This window comes from Neocloeon triangulifer, unplaced genomic scaffold (assembly GCF_031216515.1).
Source record: "Neocloeon triangulifer isolate White Clay Creek 2 clone unplaced genomic scaffold, ASM3121651v1 ptg000012l, whole genome shotgun sequence".
Taxonomy (NCBI): domain Eukaryota; kingdom Metazoa; phylum Arthropoda; class Insecta; order Ephemeroptera; family Baetidae; genus Neocloeon; species Neocloeon triangulifer.
In genome coordinates, this window is record NW_026775554.1 from 10270691 (window position 1) to 10286951 (window position 16261).

Genomic DNA, 16261 nt, shown 5'->3' on the forward strand with positions numbered 1-16261 from the left:
ATTATTAGCCAACCTGGATATTTGTTACCCTTTCTGCTCGTCCTCAAATCTTTTTTTTTTATCTTTTCAGTATGAAACGTGAATTAAACAATAAAAAGTTATGCTTATCATTTTATTTTATGATGATCATATTAATTAAGTTTGAAATGCATTCATCATCAATAGAGAGGCAGCACAACAATTACTTGAAGCTTTTTATTTAGAACAGAAATAGTGAGTAATTCTTATTTCATACCCTTTACAACTTCCAGTACAGAAATCCTTTTATTACATTCTTATTTTTTTTAAATAAAATTTTTACCAAAAGCACAGAAAATTTTGTGTGAATTGAAAAAGAATAGGGACAGTGGACACCATGTAAAGGGTTACTCAGCAGAGGAGTAAAAATTACTCGACCATTTTGAAAATTTCCTTTTTCTCAGCATCAGGGGAAAACATCTTTGATTTTTTCTTGACAGGAGACACAGGCATGCTCTGGCCCATCATATCACTCCTGTCAAGCAGCTTATCCAACTCCTCATCCGTAAACACTGAAATTGAAATTTTTACATTAATATAAAAATAAATATAGCAATACAGAATTAAGATTTATTAAAAATAATTTCATTTCTGCCAGTAAAGGAGCAAGAAGGTCATATTATGCCCGTCAAAATACAGCTTTTGTGTACACCGACTTTTTATTTATTTTTCAAAGTGACCACGGCGTGACAGACTTTGAAGCAAGAGCGCGCATAACTACGGGTTCTACAGCCGCCCGCAAAAGCAAAATTTGGACGCGAGGCGATTTCTCTTACCGCGTTGTCAAACCGTGCAATGACACGCCACCCGCCTTACGGGACTGTACTGCGGCACAGTTTCCACCGCTGTGGAAGGCGTATCCGTGGCAAAAACTTAACACGTAGTCCCCCTGACCAATGACTCTAGCGGCCGGTGTTTGCTAGCAAAAAGCCATTTCTCCATTTATCCCTCCAGCCAGCATTCTTCACAATATGTATTTTCAGTGTTACGTATTGAGTGATGCAAAAGATTTTGTGTTGAATGGAGATTCATAAATATAGCTTATAATTACCATATCCATTTGACTGAACTTTGCTGCTGAAATCTTGTGAGTTAAGTAGTTTGAGCAACTCCTCTGGAGAAAACTCGCCTTTCAGATCAAAACTCTTCCCTTTTCCTGTGAATTGGCCCTTCTGCATGATGATTTTCTCCAGACGACGTTTTCCAGTGGCTCGCTCAAGCATACGCCGATCAATAGTGCCATCAGCAGTCAATCTGTACACCACAACTGGTTTGGTCTGCCCAATGCGATGGCAGCGATCTTGGGCTTGAATGTCGCATTGAGGGTTCTGAGAAATAAAATATTTAAACAATTAGAATCAATTATAAATCTGAGAAGAGAAATGAAGCATGTGCGGCATACCCAATCGCTATCATAAATGATGACAGTGTCTGCAGAAGTGAGATTGATGCCGAGTCCTCCAGCCCTTGTGGTGAGGAGAAAGGCAAAAATGCTGGGGTCAGTGTTGAATTTAGCAATTCTTTCCACACGATCAGAAACAGCAGTTGTTCCATCCAGACGACAGTAAGTGTGATGCTTCATCAACATAAAATCTTCAATGCAGTCTAGGACAGAGGTCCACTGGGAGAAGATCAAGACCTAGAGAAATATATTCGGACATTATTCATTTAGCAGTATATGTATGACACTTGACGTGTTCTGCGGGCAACACATGAACATAGACTTGGAGATATTTTTGTGCAGTTAATTGGTTTGTGCGCTGCTCAAATGAATAATGAAACGTTTAACTTGTCGGAAAAAAACATCAATTTTCAAAGCAAAAAAAATTTAATTACAGTTTTCAATCAGGTCAAAATTAAATTAAATACCTTGTGACCCCTTTCCTTCAATTTGGCCAGCATTGCATCGAGAACTAGCATTTTGCCGGCACTTTGAATCAAGTCTTCGTCAATCAGTGGCTCCTTCGTACCAGGAATGAGTGGCATTTGAATGAGGTAAGGGTGGTTGACAACTTTCCTCAAATCAACTTTGGCAGCACTAGGGTTAATGCTTGTAATTTTGCCTAACTTGATACAGTTCACCATGAAGGAAGACATAGTTGATTTTGATTCCACTTCATGGCTTTTTAAGTTGGCATTATACATAACTTCACTAAAAATGTATGTGAATCAAAGCATTTTATCAAGATAATTGAAGATAAAAAATAAATAAAAACTAACAATTCTTCAAAGGACATTTTGTCAAAATTATAGCCCTTCGTCAGCTGTCTGTCTCGGAGTCTACAGGCAATAGGAAGGTCGTCATTCAAGTCAATTGTTACTTTGTTTCTCTAAATTAAGTTGTATGTGAGTAAATTGAATCATAAATTATATATTTATAACAATTAACCTTTTCCTCGAGCAGGTGAGCATGAATTTTCTTGTGTAGAATGAGCTCGTAGAGTTCTTTCTGCATGGCAGTCATAGGGGTGAAAACCAAGATCTCTCTCTTTGGTGGCAGTCCCAGCTCCACATCAGCTTTTGTTCTACGAAGCATGAAAGGCTTCAGGATCTGTAAATTCATATATAAAATAAATTGACTAAAATATTTGAATTTGAAAAATACTTTGTGGAGTTTGGCAATGACTTGATTGTTCTTTTCCATTTCAACAATTCTATTGTTGGCCTCGGTTTTGTCACCATACTCCTCACACAAGTCTCTCACTTTGAACCAATCCTCAAATGCAGAGAGGTCAGCAAATACATCAGGAACAAGATAGTTTAACAGGCTCCAGAGCTCCTTCAAGTTGTTTTGCAGAGGTGTGCCAGTAAGCAGCAAACGGCATTTGCTTCTAATGTTCCTTACTTCTCTATTAATTAAAAGATATATGATATGACACATTTTTAGCAATTTAATGCACACATAAAGTTTGACTAATGATTGAATAAAAATCATTTACCTGCCAGTTCTGCACTCCATATTTTTGATTCTATGCCCTTCGTCTAAAACCACTATGTCCCAGTTCTTGATTTTCTGTAAAGATTTGTCCATCCAAGCAATTTCATATGAAGTAACAACCACTGGCAGAGTTTTGGTCACAAAACTGTCACACTTGACAGTGTGGATTTTGGTAAGCTCTTTAACCATGTCGGTTCTCTCTTTGAGATTGCCATGGAACATCACCACTGGCACCTGTTAAATATAGATAGATATTTGTGTAAGCACAAATTTAGTTTATTAGAAATAAAAAAACTTACTCTTGGAGCAAAATTGCTGAACTCGCTGATCCAGTTGGCCAGAGTTGAAAGCGGAGCAATAACAAGGAACGGTCCTTTGGCCTTTTTCTCAATCATGGAGCAAATTAGGGCAATGGTTTGAATAGTTTTGCCCAGACCCATTTCATCAGCCAAAATTCCACCCACTCCATTATCAGCCAGAACCTTAAATTAGTAAAAATGGATACTCAAAACCGCTCAAAACAAAATTTTTATTAAAATAACCTTCATCCACTCGAATCCCTTGATCTGGTAATCTCTCATACAACCACCTTCCAGCAAATATGGCTGCTTTATGGAGACCTCAATGCCCATCGAAGTTAGCTTGGTACCAATAGATTCTGACTTGTCTTTTCCTTCTTTCTCCTCAGGGGAAGCTTCTCCACCAGCATCTCTGGCATCAAGTAAGGCCTTTAAAAATTACAGATTAGTTTTTATTCCAACTTTTATTATTATTATTTTCATTTTATACTACCTTATCCTTCAGCAATTGCTCTGTCTTGCTCTTCCTTCCTTGTCTTTTTGGGATTGGTTTCTGTTGCTCTTCGATCTTTTTTGCAATGCTGCTAGAAAAGAACTCGCTCTCTTTGAGCAACTTGGCCAGTCTTTTCAGCCTAAGATCAGTTTCTTCTTTCTCCTGTTTTTCCTTGGATATTATAATTTTCAAAATGAAAGTTTTTTATTTAGTTTTAATAATTAATTTTACTTGAACTTTACCTTGGCTTTTCTAAGTTTCTCTTCGTGCTTTCTCTGCCTCTCCAGTTCCTCTTCTTGCAATTTGCGCAACTGCAACTCTTCTTCTGCTGTCAGCTTCACTTTGTCTGTTTTTTCCTTATCATTGCTCAACTAAAAATCACATGTTTTAAATTTTTAAGAGCATAATATATGGTTGAGAATAAATACTCTAGGTTGGTCCAGCAATAACACTAAATAAGTGCTAGCTGGCGGAAGCGGGTCCTTTGAGAGAAGCATTGCAGCCAGCTACCGCCAGCTACCGAGTACAAATAGCCCCATTGTGGATAAGCCTTAAATTATATGCATACCTGAGCATCATCATGAAACATGAGCTGAGGCTTCGACTTGGCAGGAGAGTTTGGGAGGAGGTTCTCCTTATTTTTAGGGACAGAATAAGCCGCTGGCAATTTCTCTTTCAGTCCCCCAGTCATGCTGGCTTCTTCAGTAAACTGAAGCTTTCTGACAACATTTTGAACTGATCCAACCTGAATGGACATTATGCAAAAAAAAAATGATAAGTAGTTTTTTAAGGCATATTAAAAATTCCTTAAAAGATTCATCAGAAGAGTGCGACAAAAAAACCAGTAATTTAATATAATAAAAATAATTATATACCTCCATATTCACAGCCTTGGCAGGTGATAGTGGTTGTTGCTTTGTTGAGATCATTTTTTTGCTCAGCTTAATTTCAGCGTAACCTGCAGATGAGGAAATTCTCAGAAATGCTTCTTCATTTACAATATTTATGTAACATTATTATTTAAATAATTTATGTGATTATATCGATTATATAATGCAGCTAATATTTTTAACCTTTTTAAGATGCATCATGCATCAATGAAATTTTAAATTGTTGATTTTGACACAAAATTTGGAAAAAAGGAAGGTAAATTACGTAATCTATATAATCAAAATTGTTTGATTGTTTTGCCTGCAGTGAAAAATGAGAATTATACATATACATTAAACTCCATGAGGTCTTGGGCGCTATAAATGAAAAATAATAATTTTAATTAATTAAAGGTAATATGAAAACGGGGAAAACTATAAAGCCGTATAAAGCATCATTTCGCAATTTTATCAGCAGGGTACAGGGGTACAGAGAAAAAAAGGAAGGAGGAAAGGACTGGAAAAAGGCAAAAACCCGCAATCGATTAATAAGCGCATAAACGCTCGCATAAAAATAGTTTTATATTATTTCCGAAATTTTCAGTACATTATTACTAAAAATCATAATACGCATAATATGTGCACAATTGCACATGATTACATCCAATTACATCTACATTAAACTAGCCCCATACCTATCGTGTACATTTTATGCATACAAACACGTATTTTCTGTATGTTTCCAGCAAAATCTATTAATCTACTGCCTTGAAAGAAAAAGAATTTTGAGCCTTTTTGCGTAGCTTACGTGTTGAGTAATAATCACTCGATCGGGTGGCGTCGCTCTGGTCTGGTACAGTAAAATCAGAACAAGATTGCAAATAATGCAATGAAATGAAGTGGAGATGGAAAAAAATGTATGACTTTGGATGGAGGATTGGAATTCCTGCCTGCGCATTTGCGCACGGCCTCGTGACAAACTCAAACACAAACAGGCACAGACAAGCAAAAAATCGCACCCGTTTTGGCCGACGCAGTAAAATGCTGCGCGAATTCCTCAAATTATTTCATGGCATAAAATAATACTAAATGGCGGCTTTTACATTTTTATATCTATCACAAAACACAAAATGTGCGTTACGTATTCGCATACACATAAAATATACAAAAAATACATGTTATGCATGTCTACTTACTCTGATCATCACATCTATAATCTGCAAGAAGTTCTATAATCGCGCGAGCGGCGCAAGGAAAGGAATTGCAAGTGCAAGCCGCAAGGATCCTCTTCTGTCCTCTTCATAAAATGTCTAAGCAGTCTAAAGGCTGTTTGATTTGTGATTTTTCACACGTGTCGCTGCCTGTCACTCTTTACTTTGCTTTCAACCAATGAATATTGGTTTTTAGTTGGATTAGCCACTAATAGGTGGTGCATGTGTTAAAAGTTGCACTGAACTCGCCGAACTCGCCCAAGGAGGAACTCGCCAGTAAAGTTACTTTGTTGTTTTGTTTTTCTCAAGTTTTTCTGCCTGCGCTTCTCATTGTTCTCTTTGTTTAGAATTTGTTTATGCACTCTAGTTAAATATGTACACTGTACACTGACCCAATCAGCACTTTTTTTGTATATTTTTAGCTGCGCATAATGTTGTTAAGTTGAACTGTAAACACAATAATTAATTTATTCCACATGCGTATGCGTCAAATATCTTTTTTGTCGGACACGGAGAAAAATATGTCAAAATTATTTTGGTCCAGTTTGTTCACACTTGCCGCAGCAGCTGCTTTTTCACTTAAGTATGTTTAATGATCACAAAAAATTACTTTATATTGCTTTTTTTATGACAAAATAATTGATGATTTCATTCATAGGCGTTACTTTGGAGGCATGAATTGCCGGTGCAACCAAAGATTGGACTGCAAAGCTGTTGTTATCACAGGTGCTACAAGTGGAATCGGGAAAGCTTTAGCTCTGGAAGTAGCTAAAAGAGGTTTATATTTTCACCATCTTATAATATTGGGCTGTTTTCAATAATAGCTCAAATTTTATTTATGCTCATTCATTTGAATTATTTTTTAGGCGCCCAAGTAATTTTGGCCTGTCGAGACATGAAAGCTGCATGGGCTGTGGTTGACGAAATAACCAAAGAAACTCATAACGAAGGGGTTTATGCTCTGCCTCTCGACCTCACAAATTTCAAGAGCATCAACGAGTTCTGCGGCCTTCTTTCAGAATGTAAAATATCAAAATTAATTTAGCTGGGGAACTCAATTTTTAATTAAAATGTTCCAGGTGAATTTGATATTTACTCGCTTGTAAATAATGCTGCGGTTTTTTACCTTCCTCTGCAAACAACTGCTGATGGGTTTGATGTCACTTTCCAAACAAATTACTTGGGTATTTTTCATTATAACCATGTAAATTATCTGTTTAATAATCTATATTTTTAGGACCGTTTCTTTTGACGCTGAAAATGCTACCGAGTATGGCCAAGAACGGGCGAATTGTAAATGTCTCTTCTGAGGCCCACAAACTTTGCTCAAGTTTAGACATCCCCAAGCAGGCTGGTCTGTTTGAAGTTTATGGCCACTCGAAAGCCTGCTTGAATCTCTTGACGCTCAAACTGGCGTCAACCGTTGATGGTGTGTCCGCAGTCAATGTTGATCCTGGAAATGTGGAGACGAAGATTTTTCGGAACTTCCCTTTGCTGAGTAACCCTCTGCTCAAGATTTTGTTGTGGCCCATCAGATTTCTGACTGTCAAAAGACCTGTCCAGGGGGCGCAGAGTGTTCTCCATGCAATTATTTGTCCTCAGCCTGCTAATGGATGTTATATCAGGTAAGTCGACCACTAGCAGACACTAATATTGCTTAACTAACGATATTTTTCTTAAATTCAGAGATTGTAAAGAAGAGTGGCCAAGTGATTTTTGCATGAACGATACCAATGCTGATGCTCTTTGGCATCGCAGTTTGCAGTGGACAAAGATGACGGAGGAATATGTTTTGCAGACAAATGAATATTCTTCTGTTTAAAGGTTAGATGATCAAAATTTTCTATAACTTAGGGTGCTCTCTGCATATTTATTACGCAGTAAGATATATTATTCTGTCTGTGATTTGAAAGACTTCTCTTTTTGTATATTAATATTGAATCGTGTTTGTTTCTTACGTTTAGAAAAAAAATAATCAAAGTAATTTAACTATTTCACATAATCAATTTTATTACTTAAAATGAATCCCAATTTATAAGAAAATACAATCTTTCATTAAAATTTACTTAGTTTACTAAATTTAAGACCCTAATACTAAATTAAAACAATAATAATACGCAATACATGGCAAATTCAATATATCTAAAATAGTTTTTATGAGACCAATTCATTTTAAAGCAAACATTCAATAGTCATTTAAGGGTGGCGAGAGCGCCTTCCGTTACTTTTAATGTGTGTAAACCAAGTGTGCTATCCAAGTCGGGAAAGTACTAACTAGGAGCTTTAATTATTCACTCGGTCACTTATAGATGCAGAATATCTGCAATTTGGAATGCCCTTTTTTATTTAAAAATAAGCTGTGCGAAATCAATTAATCAGCTTTTCTGCACATGAAGATTGGGATGGGATGACCTCTCAAGTAATCTCACGCGTAACCCGTTCTTTGGTTTGAGAACTATTGAGACCTGTTTGGAGTTAGAAAAATGTTAATCAGCATTATCATATAAATCATACTTAAATTATCTATTAAATCGGGCACAATTGTCAAAACTTAAATACCTGAAGTTCTGCTTCTTCTGGCGAGTGAGCAGCTTCAACCCTGAATTTGCGGAGAACAGTTGAAATCACAACCTTTTCTTCCATCAGAGCAAATTTTTGCCCTTTAAATAATATCCGTAAACAATTAAAAATTACGAAATCATTTTTTCGTCTTCATACCAATGCAGTTCCGTGGGCCTGCACTGAATGGTAGATAGGCGTATGGATGTCTGCCTTGGGAGTTTTCAGGCAAAAATCTATCAGGGTCAAACTTTTCCGGGTCAGGGAAGTACTCCGGGTCTCGATGAATCCTATATGCAATGAAAGAGACGTCGCACCCGGCAGGAATTATTGTTCCATCTGCAATTATTAGAACATATACAAAATTTTGAATCAGAAATTTTTTTGAAAAGTTCCGATACCATGGAGGATTGCATCTTCGCGGATGCACCTTTCAAAAAAGGGCACGCTTGGGTAAAGTCTGAGGGACTCTTTGATGCACCTTTCGAGCAGCTTCAGCTCTGTCAGGTCGTTCATCGTCGGTGCCCGCCCTGAGACACCGAAAACACGGTCCAACTCTTCGATCACTTTTTCCTGGATATCAGGGTGTGTGCCCATCATGAATAAGGCCCAGGAGGTGGCAGTTGTCACCGTGTCGTGACCCTGCATTTTTAGTTTTCCTTTATTTTGTCATCACTTATTTATTTTCTGAAAACCTCGAACATGAATGTGCTGACTTGGTCTTGCAAGTCTTTGTGAGTCAAGAATTGTCCACCTTCGTCCTGTGCCTTCAGCAACATGTCAAGAAAAGCAAGATTTTTCTTCTTGTCCCCCTTTTCGATTCTAGCATCGTCACTTTTGAGCGAATTAAGGTACTTCTTTCTCTCAAGAATAACCTATTTTTTCATCATTGCTTAGAATACAAATATTCAAAAAATCCTACCCTGTCTGTAAAATCATCAGATATTTTCAATTGCTGATCGATATCTCTTTTCATGCTGGAAAACTTGAATATCCAGTCAAACCGCAAAAAGGGCGAAAAATAACGAGCGGTTAATAGCGTGTTGAGCCTTTTGTAAAAAAAAGAAATATTAATTTAGTCCTTCGAGCATAATTACTTAATCTCAAAAGGCATGATTTAAATCAACGTACAATGGAGATAAAAATTCAAAATATTATGACTTGCCTGTTTACCGCTTGAACGTAAGGTGAATTGGAGTGACTCTGTGCATTTATCACTGTACCCATTGAACTTTCTGAAAAAAAGGTGCTGATCTGATAATATCAGAAAAGTGCAACGGTCAATGCACATACCGCAAATAATGTCCAGAGCGCAAAGAGAGACGCTGTCAAAAATGTTAAAATCTTTTCCCGTTTTAAATTCAGAACTTTGGCTCAGTTTTTCAACCATAATTTTGCTGTTTTTGTTTAAAATCGGAAGAAACTCATGCAGAATGTTGAAGTGGAATGCTGGTGTCAAAATTTTCCTGTGCGCCCGCCACTTTTCATCTAAATCACCAAAATTAAACTCTATAATTTCCAAATTATGTCTACAACCTTTTGAAGTTAGTAGTCCATCGCCCATCCAACCGTGTAAAATGCGATAGTTTTCACTTTTAACGTGATGCTGCATTCCCTGCAGAATTTTCTCTGCATCGCTCGCCTTGGTGATAATTACTTGTGGCTTGTTGACGACCCAAAAACGTACCAACCGTCCATACTCCTCCACCACATTTGTACACACATATTGGAAAAATTCTTTGAAAAAATTCAATTGGAATTAAGAAAATAAAGTAAATTAAAAGCAGTAAAATTCATAACAACGTAATTTATTACTCAAACCTGTTAAGTCGTGACCAAGCATTAGGGGCGCATTTCCTATGAAAGGCCATGCTCTTGGGCCAGGAATTTTGTCCACGATGGCGCTAAACTTCAGCCTTTTGACGGATTTGCGCCACAAGTAGGCGGCAGGTACGACGAAGAGCAGAACATTTCTGATCAGGGGCCACAACCAGGACGCTGCAGACGTCAATTCCATTTTGCCCTCTCAAGACCTATCAAAGTTTTACTTACAGTGATCAGAGTTTGCGGTTTTTATACGCTGAAACGGCGTTCGATAAGACTAAAAAATATTATGAAAAGTTCTTATCTCATAGCAATGTTTTCTCTGCACCCTTTTTGTATTGATAGGGTTCAAACACGCTTGTTCGTTCCGTAAGAGACATAAATACATCAGGGATTATATCTTGAATCAATCAATCAATTTAATTAAAGTATTTTTCAAAGTTATAAAACAGTATCAGTCTAAAAGTCAAATTTCTACTAATTGGTTGTTTACAAACTATTGTTTTATCATTCTATTCTAATAGAGCCTTGTATTTTTTTCTATTTTTTAAATTATTGAGCGACGTGCCCTATTTGTTAACAACAGTGGTCACATATAGGCAACATGCTCAACATTGAAGTCAAGCACGTTGCAATACGGGGGTGCGTCAATGTTGTTCGATCTTGTCAAAACTCTTTAAAAGCTCTTTAAAAAGCACTCATAAAATGGATAACATTGAGTTGAGAGTAGTTTTTTATTGATTAAAAATTATTTAAAACTTTCAAATAAGAGATAAACACCTCAGCAACGTGACAAAAAAGTAGCGTAAAAAATATAACTTCTGCCTTTTTTCACTTGCTGTTTTTCTTTATCATTTTACATTTTGAGCAATTTTGCTTGTGTATAAATTTACTCTCTAACTGCCAGTTTAGGGTGTGACGACCTTTCAAAAATCCTTATTCTTAGTCCATTTTTGGGTCTCAGAACCAGAGCCATCTAAAAAAATCAGAATAAAGTTTGCATATCTCAATGTATAAGGTATTAGGGTACCTGCAGCTCTGCATCTTCAGGTTTGTGAGCAGCCTCAACCCTGAATTTACGTAAAACAGTCGAAATCACTACCTTTTCCTCCATCAAAGCAAATTTTTGTCCTTAAAAAAATAACCATTAATTTTAAATTATTTTGCGATCAAAATAATATGCACCTATACAGTTTCTCGGTCCAGCACTGAACGGGAGGTAGGCATAGGGGTGGCGCCCCAAGGAGTTTTCTGGCAGGAATCTGTCAGGGTTGAAAGTTTCAGGGTCTGGGAACTGCTCAGGGTCTCTATGAATGCGGTAGACGGAGAAACCGACACTGCAACCAGCAGGAATGACAGTTCCATCTGGAAAAAAATCTTAATTTTTTTATAGCACTAAAATTTTTATTTCTAACCATCCATTATCGCGTCTTCACGGATGTGTCGTTCATAAAAGGGCACACTCGGGTAGAGCCTCAGGGATTCCTTGATGCACCTTTCGAGCAGCTTTAACTCGGCCAAGTCGCTCATGGTCGGTTCGCGTCCTGAGTCGCCGAAAACTTGGTCCAGCTCCTCGACCACCTGCTCTTGGATCTCAGGGTGGGTACCCATCATGAAAAGGGCCCAACAGGTGCCAGTAGTGACTGTGTCGTGACCCTGAATTTATTTTACTGATTAATTCTAGGAAAAATGTTAGATTTTGATGAACCAACTTCGAACATGAAAGTGCTAACTTGGTCCCTCAGGTCTTTGTCGGTCATGTACTTTTCGCCTTTCTGCTGGGCTCGCAAGAGCATGTCAAGAAAAGCCAGGTGTTTTCTTTTTTCCACCGTCCCATTTTTGCCCTCGCCTTTCTCGTCGAGCGATTTCAGATACTGTCTCCTTTCATTTATGACCTATTAAATATTTTTACTATAATTTCTCGAATTTCTTTTTAATAAAATATTATTTCCAACTTTGTCAGTGAATTCGTTGGAAATTTTCAGCTGCTCTTCCAATTCTTTCTTGGCCGTTGAAAAGTTGTAGTACAGCTTGAACCTTTGAATGGGTGTGAAATATTTTTTTGCTAGAAGATGGTTTAGCCTACGTAAACGAAGAATGAAACAAAGAATTATATAATTATGTTGTCGCAGTTGTCGCACAGTCACCTATTAACTGCTTGCACGTAAGGTGATTGAGAGCTTTGTTGTGCATTGATTGCGGTGCCCATCGAACTTTCTGCAGATATCTGTTAGCACAATCTTGATTGATAACACCAATAATTTAAAACTTACCACAAATTATGTCCAATGCACATAGCGACACGCTTTCAAAGATATTGAAATCTTTTCCGTACTTTGCCTCGGGCATTTCACCAAGCCGCTGGATTAGAATTTTGCTGTTTTTACTCAAAATTGGTAGAAATTCGTGCAATATGTTGAAATGAAAAGCCGGCGTCAAGATTTTCCTTTGCAGTCTCCATTTATCATCTAATGCACAATATTGGGATTATTTTTAAAATTTCCTAATTTTTTTCCGACCATTTGAAGTTAAGAGACCTTCTCCCATCCAAGCATCAAACATAAGGTGGTAGTTTTGACTTTTCATGTGATGCTGCATTCCCTGCATAATTTTCTCACAATCTGCCGCTTTTGTAATCACGACATGAGGCTTATCAACAAGCCAAAACCGAATGCGAGGACCAAAATCTTTAAAAACTGCGCGAGTAACATAATCAAACATCTCTGAAAAAAATCAATTTTAAGCTAAATTATCAACATATTTGTTATTATTTATAAGTTATTTGGGGGAAAAATGAAATAATTGAAACAAATTTTTTCCAGAAAAAATAGACTCCCATTGATAAAATCAATATCATGCATCAAATTCGCTTTGAAAATTAGTGTTTTAATCAATCGAGCTTGAAAGAATAAGAAAAAATATTTAGTTGATTATCCAACCTGTCAAGTTGAGTCTCATCATAATCGGAGCATTTCCTATCAAGGGCCATGCCCTTGGCCCCGGTATTTTCTCAACCGCTGAAATGAACTTGAACTTCTTTGCACATTGGATTGACAGATATACCAGCGGCACGACGAAGAAAAGGACATTTCTGAAAATCGGGACTAGCCAGGCAACTGTTCCGTCCATGTTGGCAGCGTGAAACCACTTAGCAAACTCCTCAATCAATCTATAACTTTTGACCAGACTGCTTAAATTTTATATCTCTTAAATCCTTATCATTTCTATTATAGCATTGGCAGTCCATTCACATGCTCAAACATATTGCGCCACAACGACAAGATCCAAGCAGCCAGGGCTCAAAGGTGAAGGCCGTAGATAAAAATAACGCTTTTAATCCACATCTTTTTGTAAACAACCAGCCTAAAAGTCCCATGCTGGTCCATTGCAAAAATCATATTTTGCTTTTTAATATTTTTATGTCGCAGTAGCAAGAAATTTTAATATTTTTTTCCAGTAGTAGTAAAAATGCAAAAGCAGAACTTTATCAATGAGCAACAATAAAACAACTCTTCTTTTTACAGAAACGATTCGATTTTATAACTTCACCATCGTTCGTTTTACTTATTGCATTGCTCATAGATTTTGGGGTAAGATAATAAAAGATTAAGCCTTTGCTATATGCTATAAATTAACTGATATACGAAGCTTTGCATCTTGTGCCGCTCTTTTGCGTAGTCTTATCCTCAGTCCATTCTCCGGTTTTAGAACAAGGCCAACCTGATTTTGAGGAGTATAATTTAATGCAAGATAAAATTAAACATTTCACACAAAAATACCTTTAATTGGGCCTCCTCAGGTTTGTGGGCCGCCTCTACAATGAATCGTCGTAACACTGAAGACACCACTATTTTCTCTTCCATCATCGCAAACTTTTGTCCTAATTATAATAATGGGAGAAAAATGAAAATGGGCCATTGAAAATATTTTGTTAAATAGCAAACCAATGCAGTTACGAGGGCCTGCGCTGAAAGGCAAATAGGCATAAGGGTGACGCTTTTGCGAAATCTCAGGCAAAAAACGGTCAGGGTCAAACTTTTCAGGGTCAGGAAAGTGTTCAGGGTCTCGGTGAAGCATAAAAATATTGAAAGAAGTTGTTACTCCTGCCGGCGCAATAATTCCATCTAAAAAAATCATTTCAAATTTATTTCAAATACTCAAATAAAATTGTTCAATTAACTGTCACTATCGAAAGGTTGGTCTTCCCTCAGCTGTCGTTCAATGAAGGGCACGCTAGGGTACAACCGCAAGGTTTCTTTTAGGCACCTCTCAAGGTACTTGAGCTCGGCCAGGTCGCTCATTGTTGGCGCTCTGCCCGAATCACCAAAAACATGACGCAATTCCTCGACCACCCTTTCTTGAATTTCAGGGTGAGTGCCCAAAATGAAAAGAGTCCAGCAGCTAGCCGTGGTCACAGTGTCATGACCCTGGGTTTTTTTTTTTATCAATTTTTTAAAATGAGGACGCTGTCAAAAGCTAATTAACCTCAAACATGAAAGTGCTGACTTGGTCTCTGATGTCTTTGTCAGTCATGAATTGCTCGCCGTCTTCCTGTGCTGCCAAAAGCAAGTCCAAGAATGCCATGGTTTTTCTCTTACCTTCTTCTTCATTTTTATTTTCAACCCCATTCTTCTTGAATTTGAGCAGGTACTGTCGTCTGTCTTTGATGACCTTTGATTTAATTTAAATTCCTATGTGAAAGTCGTGTGAAAGAGATTAAAATTGAAACAAACTTTGTCTGTGAAATCGTTTGCAATTTTTACAAATCGCTCCGTTTCCCTTTTTAGGCTGGACATTTCATATATCCAGTTGATTCGGTAATGAGGAGTGAAATATCTTTTCACCAGTAGAGTATTCAGTCTGATAAAATTAAACAAAAAATTAAGCAACAGTCTCCATTGCGACATACACGTACTCTTTGATTGCTTTGACGTACGGTGAGTCACTCAGTGTTTGCGCATTGATTGAAGTGCCCATTGAGCTTTCTGAGAGTTAAAAAATATTTTGCATAATGTCTAGTAAGTAACTGATTTCGCACTCTTCTAAAACTCACCACATATGATGTCGAGGGCGCAAAGTGAAACGTGGTCGAATATATCAAAGTCCTCTCCAGTGTCAGAAAATTTGGCTAATTTTTCTGCCAGCACTTTTGAGTTTTTGTTGAAAATCGGCAAAAATTCGTGCAAAATGTTGAAATGAAAAGCTGGAGTCAAAATTTTTCTGTGCACTTTCCACATATTATCTACAAAAAGTAATAATTTATTAAGAAAGTATTACTTAATTAGAATTGGGAACACCTTTTGCAGTCAGCAGACCCTGTCCCATCCAACTGTCGAGTATTTTGTAGTTATTGCTTTTGACGTGATGCTGCATCCCCTGCAGGATTTTCTCTGCGTATTTTGCAGAGGCAATTACCACTTGCGGCGTGCTCAAAATCCAAACGCGGAATAATCTTCCATACTCCCGTGTGTCCTCACAAATCCTTTGGAAAATTTCTGCCTCAATCGAACAATAGAAATTAAATTTTCAATCAAAATTAATTTTTTACCAACAGGGCTCAATCCAAATAACTTGTAAGCGTTGCCAAGGATAGGGTAGGTCGCTGGTCCCTGAAAATAATTCAGCATCTTCCAAATTCGCGGATCCTTGTGAGTATTGTAGAGCACAAATAGTACAGGGATCAGCAAAAATACCAATGTACGGAAAATTAAAACTAAATCGGTAGCAGAGAATTCCATTTTTAAAGCAGCAAACAGTCGTTGGGAAAGAAATTCGCTTACTGGTGCTTGCTGATCACTGTACAAAAAAAAATATGATCAGAGGTCAGCGAATGCGATTTGATAAGATTTGTGATATGCCTCCCTGTTGTTGGCGTTGTTGCTATATAATGCGTGCGTGATAATAAAAAAAATATTCCTTGGAGTGAAAATAAAATATAATATTGACAACTCCACTAAAATAAATTATTTTTCAAGCAATCCCCCTTTTTATTTTTTTATTCAAAAGTCTCTGCCATTTCCTGATTTCCCAGTATTGTTTTATGATTTCTA

At 37.2% G+C, this 16261-nt stretch overlaps 3 protein-coding genes across 3 annotated transcripts; 1 reads left to right on the forward strand and 2 right to left on the reverse strand.

The window, feature by feature from the left end:
• Window positions 1-99: 99 nt before the first annotated feature.
• On the reverse strand, window positions 100-5340 carry LOC132198470 (lymphocyte-specific helicase-like). The gene is made up of 15 exons (XM_059622551.1): window positions 5313-5340; window positions 4624-4706; window positions 4317-4493; window positions 3991-4119; window positions 3749-3919; window positions 3499-3684; window positions 3256-3438; window positions 2958-3190; window positions 2624-2867; window positions 2408-2569; window positions 2239-2348; window positions 1888-2170; window positions 1421-1657; window positions 1070-1346; window positions 100-530 (listed from the first exon to the last, which is right to left on the reverse strand). The coding sequence occupies exons 1-15, from the start codon at window positions 5332-5334 to the stop codon at window positions 388-390; spliced, it is 2640 nt and encodes an 879-aa protein (XP_059478534.1). The 5' UTR covers window positions 5335-5340; the 3' UTR covers window positions 100-387.
• A 741-nt stretch (window positions 5341-6081) lies between these two features.
• On the forward strand, window positions 6082-7830 carry LOC132198474 (retinol dehydrogenase 12-like). Its single transcript, XM_059622554.1, has 6 exons — window positions 6082-6411; window positions 6487-6605; window positions 6695-6850; window positions 6908-7012; window positions 7066-7453; window positions 7515-7830. Exons 1-6 carry the CDS (start codon window positions 6305-6307, stop codon window positions 7648-7650), a joined length of 1011 nt encoding a protein of 336 aa, XP_059478537.1. The 5' UTR covers window positions 6082-6304; the 3' UTR covers window positions 7651-7830.
• LOC132196280 (uncharacterized) lies at window positions 7813-16013 on the reverse strand. The gene is made up of 30 exons (XM_059618818.1): window positions 15760-16013; window positions 15509-15706; window positions 15265-15453; window positions 15127-15196; window positions 14945-15071; window positions 14697-14882; window positions 14392-14638; window positions 14156-14335; window positions 13991-14091; window positions 13837-13931; window positions 13151-13398; window positions 12731-12934; window positions 12485-12679; window positions 12359-12428; window positions 12167-12293; window positions 11924-12106; window positions 11627-11867; window positions 11397-11576; window positions 11242-11342; window positions 11113-11187; window positions 10209-10410; window positions 9924-10124; window positions 9681-9875; window positions 9553-9622; window positions 9310-9436; window positions 9083-9262; window positions 8789-9029; window positions 8547-8726; window positions 8388-8488; window positions 7813-8293 (listed from the first exon to the last, which is right to left on the reverse strand). Exons 1-30 carry the CDS (start codon window positions 15947-15949, stop codon window positions 8204-8206), a joined length of 4794 nt encoding a protein of 1597 aa, XP_059474801.1. The 5' UTR covers window positions 15950-16013; the 3' UTR covers window positions 7813-8203.
• Window positions 16014-16261: the final 248 nt, after the last annotated feature.

Bases quoted from the DNA above. Each gene is read 5' to 3' on its own strand.
- LOC132198470 (XM_059622551.1), bottom strand. From the start codon at position 5,334: ATGCATAAAATGTACACGATAG. The intron at 4,494-4,623 runs GTATATAATTAT...ATGTCCATTCAG, and splicing joins CCAAGGCTGTGAATATGGAG to GTTGGATCAGTTCAAAATGT. The intron at 3,191-3,255 runs GTAAGTTTTTTT...TATATTTAACAG, and splicing joins TCAGCAATTTTGCTCCAAGA to GTGCCAGTGGTGATGTTCCA.
- LOC132198474 (XM_059622554.1), top strand. From the start codon at position 6,305: ATGCGTATGCGTCAAATATCTTTTTTGTCGGACACGGAGAAAAATATG. The intron at 7,013-7,065 runs GTATTTTTCATT...CTATATTTTTAG, and splicing joins TTTCCAAACAAATTACTTGG to GACCGTTTCTTTTGACGCTG. The intron at 7,454-7,514 runs GTAAGTCGACCA...TCTTAAATTCAG, and splicing joins GCTAATGGATGTTATATCAG to AGATTGTAAAGAAGAGTGGC.
- LOC132196280 (XM_059618818.1), bottom strand. From the start codon at position 15,949: ATGGAATTCTCTGCTACCGATTTAGTTTTAATTTTCCGTACATTGGTA. The intron at 15,072-15,126 runs GTACGTGTATGT...TAATTTTATCAG, and splicing joins TACGTCAAAGCAATCAAAGA to ACTGAATACTCTACTGGTGA. The intron at 12,680-12,730 runs GTCGGAAAAAAA...ATTGTGCATTAG, and splicing joins AGGTCTCTTAACTTCAAATG to ATGATAAATGGAGACTGCAA.